Source organism: Silurus meridionalis, chromosome 2 (genome assembly GCF_014805685.1).
Source record: "Silurus meridionalis isolate SWU-2019-XX chromosome 2, ASM1480568v1, whole genome shotgun sequence".
Lineage (NCBI taxonomy): Eukaryota > Metazoa > Chordata > Actinopteri > Siluriformes > Siluridae > Silurus > Silurus meridionalis.
Window position 1 is genome coordinate 28155306 of NC_060885.1, and position 25200 is coordinate 28180505.

Genomic DNA, 25200 nt, shown 5'->3' on the forward strand with positions numbered 1-25200 from the left:
TCTCTGATCTTCTTTCTCAGTTCTCTCTGGACAGTTATAAGCTCTTCCTATACTATAGGGCAAGGCAAAACTGATCCTGAACTAACATTTCTTTTTAAACTGCAAACCTCGTTTCCTAACCGATTTACCAAAATCCCTTATATTTTGTACTGTTCTTTCTCTTAAAACAGGGTCCTCTGAAGTTTTGCACTGCTCACACTCTGCCTTTGTTGCGAGGTGTCCCTTTGCAATGTGGACTTTGAAAAGTTTTATGACAGCATTTACTTCATTTGAGCACCATGGCCTTTTCACACCTCTTCTTGATTTGGCCTCTGCAATCAAATCAATAAATAAAGAGATTTTTAAATTCAACTACCTGCACAGATGTTCAGAATGGTGTAGTGTCTGATATTTTAAATGGTTTAACATGAAATTGTATTATTAAAATGACATTACAGTGTTATGTTGGTATATAACAGTTCAGGTGTATAACACGGTATTTTTCTTTTGGGTTTAAATGCAGTGACGGTGCACTTCATGCTGTGTTTCTGAACAACTTCAGTGTGTGTGTGTGTGTGTGTGTGTGTGTGTGTGTGTGTGTGTGTGTGTGTGTGTGTGTGTGTGTGTAGAAGGAGGAGACACTAAAGCTGTGTGTGAAGTTACTTAGCCAGACTGCTCAAATCTCACGTAGAGGAGAAAATTTGATTGATTGGAGCAATCAATTGACTACCAATTTGTAATCAACTCCCCGAATATGAAGCATCTCCCTCTCTCTCCCTCTGTGTTTTCAAAAAAGTCAAATAATGCACCTTTGTCTGTTTCATTCCGTTGTTCATCTTGAAACTGATTAAATAAAAAATGTAAAAAAAGACTGTGTAACTGACTTTCAGTGAAAAGGTTAAATAAAGAGTTTAAACGGCTTCAACATGTGAAGAACCTAGGGATTTATGTTTGGGGTGATTCCTATTATTTCTTTCTTTTTCTTTCTTTCTTTTTTTTTTATAAAATTTAACTTGACTAAGTGCTGAATCTTTGGTTAAAGATTAAGTTAGTGTGTGTATGTGTGTGTATGTGTGTGTGTGTGTGTGTGTGTGTGTGTGTGTGAGAGAGAGAGAGAGAGAGAGAGAGAGAGAGAGAGAGAGAGAGAGAGAGAGAGAGAGAGAGAGAGAGAGAGAGAGAGAGAGAGAGAAATGAGGTCTGCAATGCAAGGCCTGAGAGTTATGCTCCTGTGGGTGTAGAACCAGCCCTGTTTTGGAAATGGAGGGAAAACCAGATGCATTCAAATATACAAGTCACATTCTGATTCTCCTCAAATTCTGGAGAAAGAATAACAAAAATAATCTGGTCTGGTTGTAAAAAGTTGATGTATTTAACTTGTCTCTAGGCTTTGTTTTCTCCTCATGGACATAAAATGTTGGGTAAAATGTAGTACAACTGAACCACAATGAAAAAAGAAACTGGTTAAATGAATATATATTCCAGGTGATTATAATGTGTAAATAAATTGGGTCTTCCACATTTAATGTAAACGTTCCACATTAAACTATTGGGAAGCTCTTTACCATAAAACCAAAATGACTGAAATAACTAGAAAAGAAATTGTACGTGGACTAAAGTCAACTGTTTGGAAAAACAATCAGTTTATTGTACTTTAACTCTCAAAATGTATATAAAATATATATAAAAAAATGCACTGATATATTAAAAATGCACTGTAAATTCTCTTTTTTTGAAGGATGTGTTATCAAAAAGTAGATGTCACCTTATTTCTATACTAAATACCATGTTACCCTTAATTTAATTACTTTAAAAAATCCCTCAATTTAATAAACGTATTTTTAACGGATAACTTTTAGAAATGTGTGTATTTTATTTATATACGCAAAGTTTTTCATGTAGCGAGCGTTTTTTTGTGTTATTGCTGTTCTTCTCCACTCCTGCAGGTGGCGGAGTTTCATCTCTCCTCAATTAAACTTCCTCTAGCACGTGCCGAGTGCTGGAGGATTTTTGTGTCATTATTTTTTTAATTATAATTCTACAATGGACACAGGTAGACATCTGATTTCTTACACTTACTCTCTCTCTCTCTGTTCACTTCTGCGGGATTTACATTTGTATTAGTTGTGTGAGGCGCTAAAGCTTGAACGTGATTAAAGCTGAAAGCTGAACGATGCTAGCATGCTGAGTGTTAGCATGCTAGCATCGTCAGTAAACATGAGAATCACATGTTGATCCAAACGCATTTTAAAATTACGTTAAATATTTGCTTGTTTTATTTTTTCTGTAAGATTAAAGGTCATAACATACATTATATTTTTTTTCAGTACACTAAGCAATAGGACAAACACCTGGAATAGTTTACTGGTTTTAAAGTAAACGTTTAATATAAATATTTGTGCACAAAACAGTAGAGTAATAATTATAAAATGGCTATAAAAATATCACTGTGAAACAAAATACTCTGTCAAATAACATCAATTTTTCCTATTAGTTTAGAATACAATTTATTGTAATAATTACTTATTTGTTGTTTGGCTTTTGTATTTTGTTTTTGCTATTGTATTATTATTGTAATGCTATGTTGTAAAAAAAATAGAATTCAAAATGTATACTTTAAAATAAAAATAAATACATTGAAACGTCTGAAGAGATCATATGACTGTGTTTATTCGTGTGTATGATGTTTGAACAGTGTACGTGTTTGAACAGTCTACATAGAACATAGTCCACCTGTGTGCACCTTCCTCCACTCTTATACATCAACCAATGATCCTCCTTTTTAAAATACGTGTTCACCACTGCCATTTCCATCCTTTCAGCAAAATCTACCACCATCCGCCCTTCCACATTCCTCTCCTTAAGACCATACCTACCCATCACCTCCTCATCACATCTGTTCCCTTCACCTACATGCCCATTAAAGTCTGCCCCAATCACCAATCATTCATTCCTAGCTACACCTTCTACCACTTCGTCTAACTTACTCCAGAATTTTTCTTTCTCCTCTATCTCACAACCCACTTGTGAAGCATAGGCACTGATGACATTTATCATCATCCCTTTTGCAGTTCTGAAGGACAGACTGGTTCAGGGAAGACCTTTACCATGCTGGGTGAGTTACACACCATCACACACTGAGGCTCCGTCTTCATTTCAGTGTACAGTGCTGATGAACTCTGTGCGTGTGTGTGTGTGGCTGCATTTGCATTTTAGGACCGAACAAGCTAAAAGATTTCTCTGATGAGCTGCGTGGTGATATTCCTCGAAGCATTGAGCACTTATTCCTCCTTATCAGCAGAGAGGTGGAAAAGGTGAGCTGTGTCACTCAACCACCCATCAAACACTCAACCTGCACTGTACCTGCAATGCATTGTGGGATTGTAGCAACTAGATGTTCTGGTTTAACACACTGTGTCATTTAAGTGGGTCATGATTACAAAGTGGTGACTCTGTTTCTAGGGTTGCCTATAAGTGTGTGTGTGTGTGTGTGTGTGTGTGTGTGTGTGTGTGTGTGTGTGTGTGCAGTTTGCGCAGTCTGCAGTAACAAAGCGATTCTGATGTAAATGTTCTTTTATTGAGATCTACAATGAGCAGATCTTTGACCTCCTGCACAGCGCCTCAGCACGTCGGCCTCTCAGAGAGGACAAGAAGAAAAGAAAGTTTGTGCAAGGAGCAGTGGAGAACTATGCAGCTTCAGCCGCAGGGGCTTACCGGGTACACACACAAACACACACACCACGACTGCTTATGGGCAGTATGTGTCAATCAGATTTTAACATATTCCATATTTTAATCAATGAAATGTAATAATTTGTAATCAACGTTGTCGCACTCGCGCTTGTATGTAGATGTTATCTAAAGCCCTATTCGGACGGGACTAGTTTTACAGGGGGTCGTTAGAGAAATTTCTGTTTCACAGAGGTACTTTGTGATTTTAATCCCGTCCGAATCTGCCATGCCTGTTTTTTTCTCACACGACCTCTGTAAAAATTCCAGAGCAAATTACCTACTGTATTTCAGCAAACTCGGCGCTCCTCTGAGAAATCTGAGAAACCGTCCGGATGCGAATGTCTGTGATTGGCGAAAAAGTTTTTTTCCAAAACACGTTTACTTGTGTGTTTTGGTCAACGTGAACTACCGTACTAATCCTAGCGTGCTGGTACTCAAATTTTTCTGCTTTCTGCGCACCAATAATGCATGTAGAGGTCTTGTGCAACGCCCACATGTAAAACACAGACACTCCTACCTCCGCAATAAACACGATGTTATTAGTCCCGTCCGAATCCATACATGAAATGACAGACGTCGGCTGAAAAAAATTCTAACTCAAACGTTGTTTGGAAAACTAGTCCCGTCTGAATAGGGCTTAAAGGGTGGAGTAAACGGTTGTGTTCAGGTGTATAACACGGTATTTTTCTGTTGGGTGTAAATGCAGTGACGGTGCACTTCAGTGAAGGAACTCCAACGCTTCCTGGGGTTTGCTAACTTCTATCGGCGGTTCACTGTGATCACAGACCACAAAAACCTCCAATATATCCGCGAGGCGAAGAGGCTGAACACTCGACAGGTGCGGTGGGCTTTGTTCTTCACCCGTGTCCACTTCCAGATCACGTTCCGACCTGGTTCGGAAAACGGTAAAGCTAACGGTATGGACCGGAAGAACCCACGGAACCGGAGCCCATCATACCCACCAAGTTGATGCTCAGTCCTATAGTTTGGGATCTCAATGAGGAAATCCACACCGCAGGGGATCTGAAGGTCGCACGTTCGTAACTATGGTATATTGGTACAACTGTGTTACATGTATTACGGTATCAAGGCGGTTCATGAGGTCCCCGGCTCGGGCCACCCTGGGAGGAAACGCACCATTCTCCTCACCCAAGCTCGCTACTGGTGGCCGGGGATGAACCATGAGATCGCCCAGTAGTTCCACACTGCCCATCCACAGCGGCCTTGTTTTATTTTTTTCTGTAAGATTAAAGGTCATTACATACATTATATTTTTTTCAGTACACTAAGCAATAGGACAAACATCTGGAATAGTTTACTGGTTTAAAAGTAAATGTTTAATTAATATAAATATTTGTACATGAAAACAGTAGAGTAATAATTATAAAATGGCTATAAAAATATCAGTGTGAAACAAAATACTCTGTCAAATAACAGCAATTTTTCCTATTAGTTTAGAATACAATTTATTTTAATAATTACTTATTTGTTGTTTGGCAGTGATCAATGATTAATTATATATTTATTGCAATAATATAATATTTCCTTGATACTAATTTATTTTATTCATATTGTATTGGTATGTTATAAAAAATAGAAATTAAAATGTATACTTTTAAAATAAAAATAAATGAAGTGAAACGCCTGTCGTGATCGTATGACTGTGTTGAGTCGTGTGTATGATGTGTTTGAACAGTGTGTTATTTATCAGTTCTTTTAGCACTGCATCCATTTTTTTTCTTCTTTGCAGGTCTCGGGGCACGACTTCACCTCTCCAGTCCAACAGGTAACTTCATTATCCTGCTCCAGCACCTTCACCTTGACCTTTCAGAGACCTGAACAGCAGAGACAAGGAGCAGGGAAGCCTTTAACTAGATTTACAGATTAAAATTTTTATTAAAGCGGTTTGCATTAGTGAGCTCTTTTTCTCCTTTTAATAGATCAGAAAGTTCATGAGTCATCCAAGATTGTAATTAGTCACAAACATAGTTATATGCAGAGTGCAATGTAAATGTAAACCTGATCGGCCGCTCAGAAATTCTGCATTAGACTTTAAATCAGTTAAAGGGACTATAAATGTAAAATGTTTGAAAATGAGTAAATAATAAGAGAAGATATGAGAAAATATCTAATGCATATTGATGATAAACTGGCATTAAAACAAATAGTGCAAATATATTTAGATGAGCAAATCAAAAAAGTGTAGGAGACTTATGGGATAGTTTAGATCAGGGGTCACCAACCTTTTAGACACCGAGAGCTACTTCTTGGGTACCGACTAATGTGAAGGGCTACCATTTTGTTACACTATTCTGAAATAACAAATTTGCTCAATTCACCTTTAATTATATGTTGTTATTAATAATTAATGATATTTATCTGTCAAACTCAATTGCACAGGGGGCCAAAACTCAAAGCACACTTTAGGTCGTGGGCCGAACAGGATAAACATTTATTGAACACACTAAAACGATGTTTTTTTAAACATAAATATGAATAAAAACAGACAGGAATATTATTCCAGAATAAGTCAACTTAAACTTTAAATAAATAGCTCTCCATAAAAATATCTCCTGTCAAAATTATACAAGTTAGAAATATGAACATGCTGCGAAAAAACCCTGAACAAATAAAAAATTTGCTTTTAAGTAAACGTTAAAATAACAACAAATCAAAACAATCAGATTTCTTTGCTCTTAGGCCATTTTATAAAAAATAATCTTAAACTTTGAATAACTTAAAATATTTTGCTCTCCATAAAAATATCTCCTGTTAAACACAAGACGTTTTACAGCTTCATCATGCTTCATCATGCAGCTCTTCAGAAACTGTCCCTCAGTTTGCAGTTTTGAAGATGCTCTGACCCAGTCGTCTAGCCATCACAATTTGTCAAACTCGCTCAAATCCTTATGCTTGCCTGTTTTTCCTGCTTCTAACATGTCAACTTTGAGGACAAAATGCTAAATTTTGAGTTCCTTAATTTTTATTATTTTTCTCACGTTTTTTTGGGTGAACGTGTTCATATCCCCGAAAAGTCAGGCGTTTGTAGGTCTGGGGCTGACTGTATATCCCACCCACTAACAGGTGCCATGATGAAGAGATAATCAGTGTTATTCATTTTACCGCTCATAATGTTATTGTGTTGTGTCTTATGTCTTATATTATGTTATGTCTAATTATTGTATGTGGTCTATTTAATTCTTTTCTGCCTATTAACTTTTTTTCTGCTTACTGTGCAGTGGACAAACTGGTTCAGGGAACACCATGTTGGGTGAGTTACACACCATCACACCCCGAGGCTCCGTCTTCATTTCAGTGTACAGTGCTGATGAACTCTGTGTGTGTGTGGCTGCATTTGCATTTTAGGACCGAACAAGCTAAAAGATTTCTCTGATGAGCTGCGTGGTGTTATTCCTCGTAGCATTGAGCATTTATTCCTCCTTATCAGCAGAGAGGTGGAAAAGGTGAGCTGTGTCACTCAACCACCCATCAAACACTCAACCTGCACTGTACCTGCAATGCATTGTGGGATTGTAGCAACTAGCACACTGTGTCATTTAGGTGGGTCATGATTACAAAGTGCTGACTCTGTTTCTAGGGTTGCCTATAAGTGTGTGTGTGTGTGTGTGTGTGTGTGTGTGTGTGTGTGTGTGTGTGTGTGTGTGTGTGTGTGTGTGTGCGTGCGTATGTGCAGTCTGCGATTCTGGTGTAAATGTTCTTTTATTGAGATCTACAATGAGCAGATCGTTGACCTCCTGCACAGCACCTCAGCACGTCGGCCTCTCAGAGAGCACAAGAAGAAAAGAGTGTTTGTGCAACGGTGCACTTCAGTGAAGGAACTCCAACGCTTCCTGGGGTTTGCTAACTTCTATCGGCGGTTCATACGGGGTTTCAGCCTGGTTACAGCCCCTTTTACCTTGGCCCCCCCGAGGGAAGGCCAAGACATTCACCTGGACCCCGGAAGCAGAGGAAGCCTTTGACGAACTGCGCAGAAGGTTCTGCACTGCTCCCCTGCTACACCACCCTAACCCCCAACTCCCGTTCGTCGTTGAGGTGGATGCTTCCGCCACCAGTGTCGAAGCTGCCCTTCCCAGCAGGCGGGGGATCCCGCACGCCTGCACCCCTGCGCCTACTTCTCCAGGAAGTTTTCTGCTGCAGAACCGAACTACGACATCGGCAATAGGGAGCTCCTAGCCATCAAACTGGCCTTGGAGGAGTGGCAACACTGGCTGGAGGGGGCCTCGCATCCTTTCACTGTGATCATAGACCACAAAAACCTCCAATATATCCGCGAGGCGAAGAGGCTGAACACTCGACAGGCGCGGTGGGCTTTGTTCTTCGCCCGGTTCCACTACCAGATCACGTACCGACCTGGCTCGGAAAACGGTAAAGCAGATGCCCTCTCCCGCCTATATGGACCTGAAGAACCCACGGAACCGGAGCCCATCATACCCACCAAGTTGATTCTCAGTCCTATAGTTTGGGATCTCGTTCAGGAAATCCACACCGCCATGGGCTCTGAAGGGCACACAGTCGTAACTATGGTATATTGGTGCAACTGTGTTACATGTATTACGGTATCAAGGCGGTTCATGAGGTCCCCGGGCCACCCTGGGAGGAAACGCACCATTCTCCTCGCCCAAGCTCGCTACTGGTGGCAGGGGATGAACCATGAGATCACCCAGTAGTTCCACGCTGCTCATCCACAGCGGCCGGCACTCCGCCATCGCAGTCAACCTTGACGCCGGGTCTGGGTGTCAAGAGCCGCCCCTGGCGGAGGGGGTGATGTCAGGGATCCACCAGCCTCGCCTCTCCTCAACACCCCGCCTGCACAGAGTGAGTACTAAATACCATACTAATGCCATATTAAATACGGGCACCTGGCGCTCATCAGCCCAGGGCCTACTTAAGGCCTCTCCTCCTTCTCTCAGATTATGCTGGGTCAACACCCAAGGACTCATCTCTACCTTTCAACAGGACTTTCTGGTTTCTAGTGACTTTCCCAGTTCGGAATCTAACTCCTGCCTTCCTGATCACCATACGGATATTAACCCCGAACTTTACCCTGTTGGTTTTGTGCTGTTCTACTGCATTAAACTCGTAAAATGGACTTTGGTTTCCGCCTGTGTTTGTCAGCCTGACAATCCATCCTTGACATGACCAGCTGAAAATATAACAGTAAATAAGTGTATGTTGAAAATCTCACTGACTAAGAAGCTTTTTGGCTCAGGTTTTGTTCACGATCAGGCCAGCACCCGGTATTTCTGTAAACTGCAGTGTGAGAGATCAAGTAGTTCCCGCATTAAATGTGCTCCATCGTATTAAATTCTATACCAAAAAAAAAAAGAAAACCGAATGTCGTGTATATACTGAATTGTGGCTATTAGCACCGATAGCTGAAGTCTTCAGGCATTGTACACATCCATGCACTGTTGTTGCTTGTCAAGACTAGTTACTTACAGTATCTTCACATTTTGTTATTATTTCAAATTTGAATCTGACAGTCAGCGATGTAACGAAAACAGCAACAAATTCAGGTTTACTACAAATGTATAAAAATGTAAAGGTTTCGGACTGATTTCAGACTGATGTAAATGACATTAACATTTACATTTGCGGCATTTAGCAGACGCTCTTATCCAAAGCAACGTACAAAAGTGCTCTGAGTCTCTAGTATTGAATAAATCTACACTGGTATGCCAGATTACAAACTTAATATAAATATAACTCTTGAATTCTACAAACTTGGAAAGTGCTAATTCAAGTGTTTCAGGAAGAGGTAGGTCTTCAGTCGTCGCTTGAAGATAGTCAGGGACTCCGCTGTATGGACATTTAGGGGAAGTTCATTCCACCACCTCGTTGCCAGAACAGAGAAGAGCCTTGAAGTATACTTACCTCTCATTCTGAGAGAAGGTGGTACCAGTCGAGCAGTGCTGGAGGATCTCAGACAGCGTGGTGCAGTGCGAGATGTGATGAGGTCATTGAGGTAAGATGGCACTGGTCCATTTTTGGCCTTGTAGGCAAGCATCAGTGTTTTGAATCTGATATGTGCAGCTATTGGAAGCCAGTGAAGGGAGTGCATTGTTTCTGTTTTGACATAGAGGGCGCTGTATCACTCTCACTTTAATAATAGATACAGTAATCCCCCACTTTACGGCGGTTTGAATCTCGCGCCTCCGGATTATCACATAATTGCATTTGCCACATAAATAATTAGTTTCTCGTGGATAGCACGATAGACCAAAATACTTATAAGGAACCTTTTTAATGGAGTTTTATGTTGAAATAATGAAATGTTTTATTAAAAATATCATTATTAATTATAAAATGAAGTCAAATGTTTATACAGTACTGTATACATAAAATATAATTTTTGGGGTGGTGTCCGTTTATCGCGGTTATTCGTTTATCGTGGGGGGTTTTGGAACGTACCTACCGTGATAAACGGGATTACTGTATATAAAAGTAGAAGAAAATCACACTCATCAGACCACTCTCATCTCCAGCATTTCATTTGACATTTTATTGTAAGTAACAAATCGCTACTCTGCGACTTAGCAGATCTTGTTTAACCTCCGCATTCTCACGGTCAGCAACAAGCTGCTAAAATTATAAACAATAAATAAATAAAATACATTAGAAAGAGCCACACTTCTCAGTGGTACAGTCCACTCTGTGTTCACAGACAGGTTTTTGTGTGCGATTGTTATAAACAATAGGAACTGGTTTTAAATTAAGAATAATAAGTGTAAAGAAATAAATAAGGTTAAAGAGCATTAATTTTTTTAATGCAAAAGGGTAAGTTTCTGTAATTAAACCTTTGTAATTGCCCATATCATTCTCTGTAAAATGGACCAGTCTAAATTCTCCTGCTCCATATCTCAGGCATCTTAGTGTTCTAGTTATGGGAAGAGGCACCGGCGGTCACCCAGTTCTGCGCCCTGCCTGAACAGAATCTCCGCCAGAGATCGGCTAGGAACCGGTTCGTGTGCGTCCATGGAGCGCGAAGAAGCAAATCGTGTCCACCGTCTCCATGTGTGCATTTCTCACGGAGTTTTGAAAATCTTTTTTCGCTTCCCCCTGTACTTCCTATCTGTACCTTATTTATTCTTGACTTGATTCTTATATATATATTTATTTATTTATTTTTCTGGTTTTAAAGCACCATGTTTCAGCCCACACAGAAGAGATGTTTTACTATAGAGTCTTTGGTAGCTTAGGATAATAATCTTCCACCTCCTATTCTACGGGTGTCCCAAACCGAGGAGCCCATGCGACCCATGACGGTGGCGGCGCTTAGCTACTCCAGTGCGAACCTCATGAGCCCATATCACACGTCACCACACGCTCGCAGCTAACCACGCGCTTACTTCCTCGCACTGGCAGCACTTTAATTGAAACACATACAAATCAACAACAATAAACAAATAAATAAAGATTCATCACCCTTTGCAGTGGGAATTCAGGCCCTCATTTGTCACCAGAGCTTAAAACACGGTGAACAGAAAAGCCACGTCATGCTCCAAACACCATTTTTGATGCTGTTTTTGTTAGTCTTATTTAAAAAGAGAGGAATTTAAAGGTCCTACAGCACCATTTCACATGTACATATAGTCTATACAGCTATAGGGCTGATTTCACGATTGTATTGCCGTTTGCCTCTTAGTGATGTTGTGATATTATAATTATAACGCAGGTCCTTCGCATCAGCTTATTTGCATTTAATATAATAATTTTTTAAAAGTCCAGAAGTCGTTTTTGCTTTTATTGTGACAATCCAATTAACCATCAATTAACATGAATAAATTTACCCCTGTGAAATAATTGTAATACCACCGGTCAGATATTGAACTGTGTCAGGGATCCACCTGCCACGACCCCCTCGGAGATTCTCACGCTGCCTCTTTCTGCCGCTCTCGGCGTTAATCACCGACAGCTGTTCCTCATCTCGATTCCCCTCTATAAGCTCCCATTCCGCCTCGCTGAGTGTCTGACCTACTAAGTCATGCAAGTGATCTTTCAAACTACCGACTGCCAGCATTCCCCGCTGGTTCCTGCTACCTGTTCCATTCGGACAGATTACATTCACCTTACGGATTACCCTCGCATACTCGCGGTGCGCATTCATACCCGATTTCCGGACTGCACTCGCTGTGCGGATTTATACGTGCTTTCCGGATTCTACCCGCATTCGGATTTCTCTCCGCTTTATGGTGCGTAACTCTCCCGGACTCTGGTTTCGTGTCCAAACATTGATAAATGATGATTGAGTTACTCCCACTTCCATCGCGTGGTCACTACCCCGACAGAAGGTCGCTCAGCCCGCCATGGGCGTCGCTCAGCCTCTGATCCCCGCTGAGGGCGTCGCTTCGTTCCAGACCTCCGTGGTGGGCATAGCTCGGTTCCCGAGAAGCACACCTGAGTTCACCTAGAACACAAGTTTTAAACATATGAATAAATCTTTATTATTTTGTGTTAACATGGCAGTTGAAGTGAAACAGTAAAGGAACTAGGATTGTGTGTATGTAAAGGAACTCGGATCTCTGTAGCAGCATTGTTTAATTCCACCTGGCTGGAGTCATCATCGCCTAATCACAGTTTACAGTGATCCAGTCTGAGCCTGATTCTGTTGAGGTGTTTAGGGTTAGATCACACGCTAAGTTTTTGGAAAGAGTATCTCTAATATGTCCCACATGTGGCTGCACACTTCCTCACCGAATGCACCAAATGCAACCACATTCCAGCTGATTTCTAAATCTGAAATCATTCCCGAATTTAACCCCGTCTTATCCCCCTACAAACTGCCCCACCTACTGGAGAGCATTCAACAAACTTGCCACCTTTTTTTGTCATTTAGTGTGTGCAACACAGACACTTACACCTGTATGTATCTGTTATTCAGTTTAATTACATTTTACTTTTAGTTTAAACGACTTATGTATTAAAATTATTTTTGCAAAATCTTTATTTTAGCACTTGACTCCAAAACCTCCTAGATGCGCTGTCCCTCTAATAAACTCATTTCCAATTATGTCCATCCTCGTCACTACCAACAACCTCACTACCTCAACATCTTCAGCTCTGCTACCTCCAGCTCCATCTCGTGTCTTTTACTCAATGCCACTGTCTTTAATCATACAACATCACAGGTCTCACCACAGTCCTATGACCTTTCAAATCCTTTTCTCCTAACTTAGTGTCCAACTTCACATACAGCTGCTCATACACCTTTTCCTTGGCTTTTGCCACATCCATCTTTACCTGCTGCAGCATCTTCTTGTACTCCTGCCTACTTCTCTCATCACTCCGTTGATCCCAATTCTGTTTTGCCAACCTCTTTCTCCTTATGCTCTCCTGCACTTCCTCATTCCACCACCATGTCTCATTGTCTTCCTTTTTATTTCCAAATGTCACACCAAGTACCTTTCTAGCTGTCACCCTTTTTCACTTCTGCAGCAGTTGCCCAATTATCCAGCACCTCTTCGCCCCTGTCTGACCTCTTCCCTGAACCTCACACTACAGTCTTCCTCCTTCAGTTTCCACCATCTTATTCTTCTTTCAGTCTTCACTCTCCTCTTCTTCTTCACCTCCAAAACCATGTTACAGACCACCATCCAATGCTGTCTAGCTACACTGTCCCCCGCCAACACCTTACAGTCTCCAATCTCCCTCAGGTTGCATCTTCTACATATAACATAGTCCACCTGTGTGCATCTTCCTCCACTTTTATACGTCACCCGATGATCCTCCTTATTCTTGAAATGCGTATTCACCAGAGCCATTTCATTTAGCAAAATCTACCACCATCTGCCCTTCCACATTCCTCTCCTTGAGACCATACCTACCCACCCATTTGTGGAGCATGGGCACTGATTAAATTGTTTTATCACCCCTTCAACTTCCAGCTTCACATTCATAACCCTTTAATAAACTTTCTTAACCTCCACTACACTCTTACTAAACTATTCCTTCAGGATTACCCCTACACCATTTCTCTTTCCATCCACATCATTAAAGAACAGTTTAAACCCACTTCCAATGTTCCTGGCCTTACTCCCTTTCCACTTGGTCTCCTGAACACACAACATGTCTACCTTTCTCCTCTCCATCTCCATTATAATAACAATAATTAAATAAGATATTTTAAAATAATTTAAGTTTATAATTGATACTGATTATATCCAGTACCAGTCAAAAGTTTGGACACCCTTTGTCCTTCAGCGGCTTTTCTTCATTTTTTTTTTTTCAATTCTTTAAAATAGCCACCTTTTGCTTTAATGACAGCTTTGGACACTCCTGGCATTTTCACAGTCAGCCTCATGAGGTGGTCACCTGGAATAGATTACCAACCATCTTGAGGAACCTGTCAGGGCTTGGGTTTAAATCAGGGTTGGCTGCATGAGATGAGGGGAGGCATGCAAACCCAAATGCAGAAACAGACTCGGAAACGGTGGAAGATCCATTTTCTTGCTATTTACAGTTATTCTCAGTTGCTTTAGAGCGTTTCTCAGAACAGAAATGTAATTCCTAAAACTTGTTCAACCTCACCACATCATGGAGTCACTTGTGCACATCATGAACGCATTTCTTGTTGCTTTTATTAAATTGAGAATGCTACATTGAGTACGTTCATTTAATTGATTGTGTATAATTGTCTGCTGATTCATACGGTGCCAGTTGTTTGTCATGTTGCTCAAAATATATTATACTGGTTCTCACCTGAATAGTTCAAATCTCCAAAACATTTCGGCATCAGTTTATTGCATAAGTCATTGAATACAAAATAGATGAAGTGTGCAGATGAATTGATGAATTGTGAAATGCTATAAAAGAAACTGTGAAAAACTAATACAGGCAGAGCTAACAGGATTTAGGTGGAAACAATTGAAGCTATTTAGGGACACAGGATCAAAATGGTGACATCTGGTGTGGGAAAAATAGGAAACAGAACAAAAAAAAGAGGCCAGAGATCTAGCAGGCATCCATCAGATCCTGACAGAAACTGTCTGTTCACTCTCTGTATGTCTAACAATGATATTGTGGTTAGAACAAAAAATTTCAAACTTGTCAGAACAAAGGACAGTTTTCTACTGATCTAATGTCTATTTTATGTGTTCTATGACCCAAGCAAGACTCTGCATGCTGTTTTTCCAAAGTACCGTAATTTCCGGACTATTAAACGCACCCATATATAAGCCACACCCACTGAATTTGACAAAGATTTTTATTGTAAACATAAATAAGCCGCACCTGTCTATAAGCCGCACAGTCTACACTGAAACTAATGAACTTTACACAGGCTTTAACGAAAGTGTGTGTTACACGGCTTGTATCTAAACAGTAGCCTACCAAGAAAGTCATTGTTCACTGTCTTCCTCCTTCCTTTCACAACTATTTCTCTCGAGAGTTTATCTTTTAGCATCGTCGTGCGTTTAAAAATCACCATCGGTGAATCTTTTCTCCCGATGCTGTGCAGCTCAGAACACAGGTGAAGTGTGTTTTTTCATGCCCGGTTGTTTTCAGCGTGACGAATGATTCGCATTTCCTGTAGACAGTCCGAGTGAGTGGCAGGTCAAATGTCAGAGGAACAACATCCATATTTATGATGTGGTGCGGCCCAATTCAGTGAGAGCGCATCTGATTTAATATAAAGACTTTCATTGGTTCACCTGGACCCGTTCGGCAATTTCATTGGTAAAATCTATTTTTGTGCAAGTTTTTCTTATAGTTTTTCTCAGTTGCTTTGGAGCATTTCTCGAATCATCCTTAATATTTGCAAACCAGTAAATGCATTTCTCAAAACAATTTGTACAAACAGCACAACACATTGGATTACTTGCAAAAGCCTGTACTTTTTTCCAAATCCTTAGTTCATCTCTGAAATGTAAGTATTTGTGTTAATAAACATTGCCATCACAATGACGAGTCCTTTTGTCATTGTTCACAAGCAAGTTCATCAAATGTTTAGTCTTGTTGTCAGTATGACGGCGCACAGTTTCAGGATTTCCTGATATAAACTACAGTTTAGATTACAATGACTGAAAATGCACAAGACTGAATTTCTTCTGTACGGCATCAATAAATTTCAACTGCACAAATTTTTTCATTCGATTGCATAGCCGATTTATATTGATTGCAAGAGACCAGACAGGATTCATTTTACTGTATTGTACTAGTGTTTATTCGTTTCCTGGTTGTTCATCCATTTTCAGAAATTGTAATTCTGTATTTTGCTCTGTTTCTATTGAAGGTTCACAGGATTCACCTTTGACCTGTTTTAGAGAACTAGTTGATTATTGATTGATCTTTTGCCATAATCTCTCCTTCATTAGTGACATTCAAGATTCATCGGCACAATTCAGCAATTCAAGACACATTTACAAGAAAAAAAAGGTGAATCGAATTTTTAGCTTGACAGATTCTGACAACTGGTGTAAGAATTTTACGTTCAAGGACTTACGCAACTGATGCCTAGATGTTTTGGGGTTAGACTGTTCAGGTGAGAACAAGTATAATATATTTTGATCACGACATAAACAACCGATAATGTAGGAAACAGAAGACAATTGTACACAATCAATTAAATGATTGTACCAAAGCGTTCGCAATTTGATCAAAGCAACATAAATTGCTTTTACTATCTGCACAAATGACGACATGATGTGGAATTTGAACAAGTATTTTTGAAAATTTCATTTCTGATATGAAAAACGACCCAAAGCAACTGAAAATAAACGTGAAACTGAATGAATCAGCGATTAAACGATTCGGTTCAGTCGTTTCACTGAACCGAACTATGTGAAACGAATCTTTGAAAAGAATCATTTCAAACTTCATGATAGGACTTTTAGAAGTAACAGTACACCTCAGCAGAGTTAAACGAATGGCCGTCATTTGAATTGAACATGTATTCTTTAGTCTAATAATAAATACTTTAGTTAATACGTAATCGCCAAAACGACAATAAAAGGTGTAGTTGAAGCTTTTTTTTTAACAGCGCACCCCCCTTTAACAGAGATGACAATGGTATGGTCCATATTGCACGTTGACCATGTGCAGTTTGTTGATCTGGTCGTGTAATCTTTCTGTAATAACCTGGATAATGCTGATTGTGCTAAGTGCCAGATAAAAACGGTGACCTGAGATTTTACGGTTTTCTTACAAATCTACCGGTTTTGTGTTTTACTGAATTACAGAGACTTTATTTTCGTGGGAGAGGAAACCAAACTGAGCACGCGCGCCTGCTAAATCAAACAGGATATTGAAAGGAAGCTGGTTTCCATCTGCTGCAGGTATTTATTCTTCATTCTGATTGTGTAGAAATGTTGATAAATGTCCCTGCATGTGGCAGAAATGATGGTGGAGCTGAGAAACTGCCCGGATTACGACTTAAGTCCGGTGCATTGCATTGCCACGTCACACCGTGGCCTTTAGAGTTGCCATTCATTCTATTAATGCTCTGAGTATTTATTTATTCACATAAATAATCATAAAAATCACACACCCTGCTAATACATGTTCAAATCGCTTCCCTCTTAATTCCAGCCATGCCACTTCTCTGTGTGCTCAGTTGTCAAATGAAATATGATCAGATATTCATCCTGACAGCATTAATGCTCTCTAACATCCCAGTGCTCCAGTGAATAACTGGCACATTTCACTGTCTATTGCCAGCACTTTGGGTTTGACCTTTGGGACTGACTGTTAAAGGTCAGAGAATAAGTGGAACACAGTAAGGTCACTTCATTTCCATCTTTTTCATCATACAGTCCTCTTCTGCAATCCTGCAGCATCATTTTTACACTCCTGATCAGCAGCCTGATCTTAAATGTTTGAGTCATTGTATTTTTTGGGCATTTTGCAAACCAAAAAAGGACAGCTGGAATAGCATGCATGCCGGGTCTGATTCGGAAGCTAAAAATGTTTGGGTTACGATGTCCCAGTTTTCTCTGGAAGTTGAGTTACGTGACTAAAAGGAGGGGAAAAAACCTGGTGGTGAGGGATCAAATGTTTACAGCTGCTCTTACATGAGTTCACACCACACTTTTTCTATGATTTTTCTATAACGAACATGACGGACAGCATTTCATTCCTCAATGCAGTTCTGCGTTATTCAGTGATATTGATCATTGTTTAGGATTTGCGAGAGTCAGATTATTTTCTGGACTGATGTTAGTTATTCTCAGTTGCTTTGAAGCGTTTCCCAGATCAGAAATAAAATTCTCAAAACTACTTGTTCAAACTTCACATCATGTAGTCATTTGTGCGCATCCTCAAAGCAATTCTCATTGTTTTGTACAAATTGTCAATGCTTTGGTGGATTTGTTTAATCGGTTGTGTAGAATTGTGGTATACTGGTCCTCACCTGAATAGTTTTAACCCCCAAAACATCAAGGCATCAGTTCATTGCATGAATCATTGAACGCATAATGGTTAAACCAGTTGTCATAATTTGTCAAGTTTAAATTTCTACTAAACTTTTTTATTTTGTAAATGTGTCTTGAATTGATGAACGCAGATAAATCTTCAATGTTACTAATGAGGGCGAGTGTACGGCATCACATCAACCAGTGATCAAGTCTGAATACGGTTCAAACTCCTGCAATCAATATCCCACATACAGTTATGTCTACATTTGTGCAGTAGAAATTCATACAGACGAAATTTAGCCTTGTGCATTTTTAATCACATGTCAGTGTGAGGACAGATTGTGATTTTGCAGCACTAATTCTATGGCTGGTCTTGTGTCAGGACAAAATTGTTCTGACTTTGTGTTTGGAAAAGTGCAGCTTTGTTTTCTAATTAAAGCTCTGAATAACTATAACACATGTTGGCAGTAAGAGGACATGGTTACATTTTTCCTTCCATAATGAGGTACTTATAAAATAAAAATAAGGCAACGGTAGAAAATGTCTGCAGTTCAAATTAGTGACTGATGCATGTTTATTCTGTTGGAAAACTTTTTTTTTTTTTTTGTCTAAACAGTGTTCTTTTCCTCCTCGTCATCACCCGTTTCTCCTTCTGAGCAACTCACTGCAACGCCAACATGCGGAGGTGTAAGAACTGCGGTGGGACAGATGTGGACGTGGACCAGGCTCGCGGTGATGCCGTGTGTATGACCTGCGGCTCCGTGCTCGAAGACAACATCATCGTCTCCGAGGTGATGTTTGTGGAGAGCAGCGGAGGAGCCTCGTCAGCGGTCGGACAGTTTGTGGCCTCAGACTGTGAGTGATTTTCACACGTGTCTTTTGATATGCTCTGAAATTCATTCACGCTACTGTACTGGAAAACAGTGTACACCATTACTATCACGTTTGGATTATTTCCCCACTTGACAGGGTTTAATTAGATCCACCAATTACAATTCATATCATCACATGACGTAGTCACGTGACATTACCAAGTTTTTCCAAGCCCTTGCTTTAATTGAACAATATACAGTGGAACCCGGTTATGTCGATGTCCTAGGGGGTCGCCAAAAAGCATCGAGATAATCGATGATCGAGGTAAACGATAACAAAATGGCGGCAGTATATTAACGTGCTTGAAATTTCTTTATGTACATGATGTGCGTTAATAAATGAGAATGTACATGCACGTGTTTTTGGAGGGGTTTTTACACACAACGTTGCCGCGATTTGTTTGATGAAGGCATGCTATAGAAATGTACATACGTTTGTTAACAACCAAAGGCAATAGGGGAACCTACTAACAGCAGAGATTTACCAGTATACAATACAAACCACCGTCCATTCTCCATACAAACCTTTATTATATTCTCCAACATTATAAACACACAGATCGCTCAAAAAAACAAAAAAAAAAACAGCGGCTGCACAGTGCCGTCTCACATTTAGTCCACATGTGGAAAAAAAAGAAAAATAAACAGTAACTAAGTTTCTGAAAACTTATGACCATCAGGCTGAAGTAATCCTCACAAACACACAAAGCAAAGTGTCCGAAAAAACTTACATCCGCGATGCCGAGGGGGAGATAAGCCGAGAGAGAGAGAGAGAGAGTTTGTGAATGGAAAATAGGGAAATAAAAAAATACCGCGGCACGGCTCGAAGCCGGAAAAAAACCCGAGCGCATCGCTCCTTACCGAGAGAGCCGTGCTCCTTACCGAGAGAGCCGTGCTCCTTACTGCTCGCCCGCGCGCTCGGTAAGGAGTTGAAGCCGGGAGCGCATAACATTTAACAAAAAAATGCATATGTGCACTTACTAACAGCAGAGATTCACCAGTATACAATACAAACACCTGTAGTATCTGTAAGGTTTGATTTTTCCACCACTTTCGCGAGTTCTTCTGCGGCTGCACACTGCCGATCGACATACCTGACCCCTTGTGCTCGAGATATCAGGGTTCCGCGACATAAAACGACATAACCGATAAAAAATGCTTAGACAAAGCGAGAATTTGGCGGTTCCACTTCAAAAACGTCGACTTAATAGGGTTGTCGAGTTAACCGAGGTCGAGATAACCGGGTTCCACTGTAACAGTATTCTATTCAAATGAGACAATAAAACATAAGCCACATCTTTTTTTTTTTTACGCAGACATGCCTGTCACTCAGCTCTGATGTGTTTCTGAATTAATACTATAAACTGGAATTAAAGTTTTTTCACTTATTGTATTATAATTTTGTTTGTATGTTGCAATATAGATAAATAATTTGTTTATTGTTTATTTGATGTTGTAAAGTTTAATTAAAGTGTTTAGTAATCACAGGGTTTCTACAGCTTTATTTATTAACATTCGGATCTTAAATAAAATAAACAATAAGCAAATTACTAAATCAAGTCCAAAGCTAGTACTATACATTTGTTAAATGACTGAGTGTAATAAGTTGCCATGACCAGGAGGTGGCAGCAGGACTGAATAAACAAACAATTAAATTAATAAATATGTGAAAGTTAAAATACACAAAAAGGTTTGACAACTTCTTACTCATTAGATTTTTTTTGTTTGTATTATTTTCAACATTGTACATTAATACTGAAGACACCCAAACTATGAAAGTCTGTGTAGGGAATAGTTTAATGAACAAAAATGTTTTTGTTTATTTTTTTAAAGCACCTTTTGCTTTGAGGACAGCTTTGCACACTCTTGATATATCTCTCAGTCAGCCTCATAGTTTTCCAACAATCTTGAGAAGTTCCAAAAGGTGTTGAGTGCATGTTTGTTGTTCTTACATAACCTAAAGGTGTCTATGAGGACATTGTCCTGCTGGAATACAAATTGTGTTCCCATTAAGTGCGAACCAGATGGGATGGAATGTTGCTGCATAACGCAGTTGTAGCCATGTGTTGTGCCCTCAATTTTGACTACAGTACCAACTTTGTCACCAGTAAAGCACCTCCACACCATCACATCCGCTCCCTGTATTTAGGGACCATCCATTCACCCTCTGTACATCTATAAAAAAAACACCAAAAATTTGAAAAAAAAAATCTTTGGAGTCATCAGACTAAAAGACAAATTTCTACTGATCTAGTGTACATTCCTTGTTTCTTGCCCCAAGCATGTCTCTTCTACTTGTAGTTCTTCTGAAGAAATGGTTGCTTTGAGGCAATTTGACCACGAAGACCTCACACACACCGCTGCATCTGACCAGTGAATGTTGAAATACATCTGCCACTTGAACCCTGAGAAGCATTTATTGAATTCCGCGTTTCTTACTGCTGATCATTCTAATAAACTTTTCATCTGCAGCAGAGGTAGCTCCTGGTCTTCCTTTTCTGGGATGGTCGTTATGCGAGACTGTTTTGGAGACTGCACTTAGAGAAACATTTAAAGTTCTTAATTTTTCAGATTGCCTGACCTTCGATTCTTAAAATAATGATGGACTGTCTTTTCTCTTTACTTCACTGAGAGATCTTGTCATAATATGGGTTTGTACAGTAGTTGTAGAAGCACTAATAGGGATATTAACTTTATACTTTCACTTTCTTCTGCACAAGACAACCGATGGTCTAAAGCATATCAAGAAGGCAAGAAATGTCACAAATGAACTCTTCACAATTATAAACCATTCCAGGTGACTACCACATGAATCTGATGAGCGAATTGCATGAGTTTGCCAAAGCTAAACGTTGCTATTTGGGACAATCTAAAATATAAAACATCATGTTATTTAACACGTTTTGTTCAATACATAATTCCATGTTCTTCCATAATTTGGATGTCTTCATATTAATATAAATGTAATAAATAACACTAAAGGGCAAAGATGTGTCCAAAATTTTGACTGGTACTATATATATATATATATATATATATATATATATATATATATATATATATATATATATATATATATATATATATATAATTTGTTAAAATGTCAAATATTCAAAGAATGTTATTCAAAAAGTATTGCTTTAGATTTAATGTTGTTTCTTTAAAAAAAAGAATAGCTTTATTGCAAAATCAAAATGTTCAAGAGAAGTTTGTATCTTTTTAGCAATGCGATTTTTTTTTTTTTAAATAAATGTTGTAATACATTTATAATAGCTTTGCTCCACATGTACTCAGAAACTAGCAGCTGATTCTATCTGATTTTGTTTCATTTTCCTAAGAAAGCAGATTAAAGGTGCTTCTTTCAACAGGACTGCAGTACAGTGTTTTGGTCAGCAGAGGTCGCCTCTAGGACGTGTTATTCCATTTTGTTTCATTTATTTTTGTATTTTCATGGTGGATAATGTGTTTCTTTTTGTGTTGCAGCCCAGGGCAATGTCCCGTCTCTGGGTGCGAACTTCACTGGGATGGGAAAAGAGTCCAGAGCGCAGACATTACAGAACGGTGAGTGTTTAAGCCCAAATAGGAAATAGTGAGTGAGAAAATAGTAAGCCCACTTATAACACCCCTACACAGCACTCACGACCTCCATCTGTGCATTACATTTTTATTGCAAACTATTAAAAGAATGAAATGAGCAGAAAATGGAGAAGCTGAGAGTGCATGGATGAGGGGGAGAGAGAGTGTGGACAAGGGGGAGCGAGCGTGGGGGGCATGTGAATGAGGGGGAGTGCATGAGGACAGGAGAGAGTGTGTGGACACAGGAGAGTGTGGTGTTTTTCTTTTAATTTATTAGAAAGCTGTTTAGATGATTCAATAATATTTCGTTTAAAATTCACCAAGTTTCACCTTCATGTTATGAGGCTTTCTTTCTTTCTTTTTATTTAATTCTCCCCCTACTCTCTTTTCCTGCAGCCTGAATACGTTGTAGGAATGACCCATGTTTTATTTTTAATGAATTAGAATTTGTCCTTTGAGAGGAATGCGGCAAACTCCGAGCTGTGTGAGAACATTCGTGTCGCAGTAAGTGGTGTAAAGGCCTGATTTATGCTTCTGCAAAGATACACGTAAAGGTGTTTGTGGATGAGCATCGCTCCCGGGGGCTGTGAGCACAGCCACTGAAGTGCAGGGAACCGAAATTAGGACTGCGTGTCCTGTGAATCATTGCTGTGTGTGTGTACTGGAAAAAATGCTGAGCAGGAAAGTGTAGAGAACTTAAGCCAAAGCTAGATGGAGTAGTGCAGTGGTCCCCAACCCCCTGGCCGTAGACCGGCACCGGTCTGTGGTTCAATTGGTACCGGGCCACACAGAAAGTATACATAACTTACATTATTTCCGTTTTATTTATTGACTGATTCTGATCGATGTTTTCTTTTGGAAAATTACCGGATTCTCTCCGTCACATCTGTCTGTGACTCACTTTTGATGCATGTCATGATGCCTCGGTCACATGTCTTAACTCTATCCGCTACCTTCTTAAAGGGGCTGCTCCGGCTGCTAACACATAACACATTACCACTAAATTCAAACCCCCAAGCGAGCAAAATAAACAAAAAACAACACAGTGGATTGACGTTTATTTATATATTTAGAAAATAAAATTTTTTGGCCGGTCGTATCATTTTAATTTTTTGTATTTATTCGCCACACCTTGAAGTCCGGTCCATGAAAATATTGTCTTGTCAATAATCATGTCTGTGGCGCAAAAAAGGTTGGGGACCGCTGGAGTAGTGTCTTAATATATGAATCATGAGTCTGAAGTATGTGTGTGTGTGTAAATGTGTATGTGTGTTTAATTATATGTGTCTGTTTCTCTTTTTAGTGTTTCAAGTAATTAAAATACCTGCATTTTATTTCACTTGGAGCATGAAGTGTGCGCTTGCGCGCGCACACACACACACGCGCACACACACACACAACCACATATATATATTACATAAAGGAATCCTTTATGTAATTAAACCCAAGTCATGCGTTGAATGATTCATGATGAGGATTCACACCATAAATTCACCAAGAAATAATTTTGACTTTCATTTATGCAGAAATGTAAAACCCTGCTTAAGAAATCACAGCTGTGTTAATTAGGGGTCACTAGGGTTCATTAGGGTTAATTTGGGTTAATTGATAGTAATCAGGGTTAATTAACGGTAATTTGTGTTAATTGGGGTTAAGTATTGTTTGTGTTAATTAGGTTTAAGTATTTTTAAGGCAACACATTTAAAAAACCCTGAATAACCAGTTATTTAGTCACATATTTGCAATAATAATATTTGCAATTATTGTTTAACTTAGCGTGGGATTCTTTTCCTTAACTTTAATCTGCGTACATTCATATACATACATAAATATTCGTGTACATGTCATAATATACATATTCTTGTGGAAGGTGATATGGGGGTTTTGGCATAACTAAACGCAATAATGTACATCTTTAATTATTTATTTCTTTATTGTATATGTAAGTAAAATGTGTCTCAATACAGAATAAATGCACGCTTGATTTATCAATACCTTGAAAAAAAAAATCTGGCATAAGAGGAAATGGTCATCTTCATAAATAAAACACCGTTCAGACCACGAAAGTTAATAAAAATTTAAATAAAATAAAGTAAACGTGGCCCTGGTCTGCGGTCCGGTGTTTGCCGACCCCTGTCTCAGACAACCTCAGTTAAGATTCCTTTTCACTGTACACGGTATATCAGAATCAGAAGGAGCTTTATTGCATGTATGTTTGCACTTAAAAGGAATTTGTTTTGCCTGCAGTTTCATGTTTCTTTTTATATAAAAAAATCATTTTAAAAGGGGGTGAGTGTCCATTTGTATTGGAAAGAAATTAAAAGTGATATTGCACATTTTTTATTCTTATTGCACTGTGGGGAAAGCATTTAACTGTTCATGAGGCAGATTGCTTGAGGGAAGAAATGTTTATTGTGCCTGGCTGTCCTAGTGTTTGGTGCTCGGTAGGCCAGATGGCAAAAGTTCAAAAAGCATATGGCTTGGGTGTGAGGGATCCTGAGTGGTTTTCTGAGCTCGCTCACTACATCTCACTCTGGATGTATACATTTATTGCAGGGTAAGTGGATGGGCAACAATATTCCTTTGATTTGAGAGGATCAGTGCAGGCGTATTGATCGTGTTCTTAAGTGATGTATTTTCTCATAACATGCATCTTTCCCATTTAAGATTTCCTT

At 39.4% G+C, this 25200-nt stretch overlaps 2 protein-coding genes across 14 annotated transcripts in view; both read left to right on the forward strand.

The window, feature by feature from the left end:
• Positions 1-1926: 1926 nt before the first annotated feature.
• LOC124399949 (kinesin-II 95 kDa subunit-like) lies at positions 1927-8913 on the forward strand. 11 transcript variants are annotated; one of them, XR_006928298.1, is made up of 9 exons: positions 1963-2029; positions 3014-3091; positions 3193-3290; positions 3505-3693; positions 4415-5494; positions 6948-6979; positions 7075-7172; positions 7403-8544; positions 8640-8913. XR_006928298.1 is itself a non-coding variant. In XM_046871334.1 (5 exons), exons 1-5 carry the CDS (start codon positions 2020-2022, stop codon positions 4462-4464), a joined length of 336 nt encoding a protein of 111 aa, XP_046727290.1. In that variant the 5' UTR covers positions 1969-2019; the 3' UTR covers positions 4465-5987. The 11 variants fall into 11 exon arrangements, 2 of the variants coding, with proteins under 2 accessions (XP_046727290.1, XP_046727299.1); XR_006928302.1 differs by having other exon boundaries at positions 4415-4961; positions 5459-5494; positions 7403-8913; XR_006928305.1 differs by having other exon boundaries at positions 4415-4949; positions 5459-5494; positions 7403-8913.
• Positions 8914-16575: 7662 nt separating this feature from the next.
• Positions 16576-25200, forward strand: part of brf1a (BRF1 RNA polymerase III transcription initiation factor subunit a) — a 42892-nt gene continuing 34267 nt past the window's right edge. For 2 of the 3 annotated variants that reach the window (XM_046871306.1, XM_046871288.1), the window contains exons 1-3: positions 16746-17000; positions 18694-18932; positions 22433-22510. In XM_046871306.1, the coding sequence (XP_046727262.1) occupies positions 18755-18932; positions 22433-22510 (256 nt within the window). In that variant the 5' untranslated portion in view covers positions 16746-17000; positions 18694-18754. The other variant, XM_046871298.1, reaches the window with a different exon arrangement.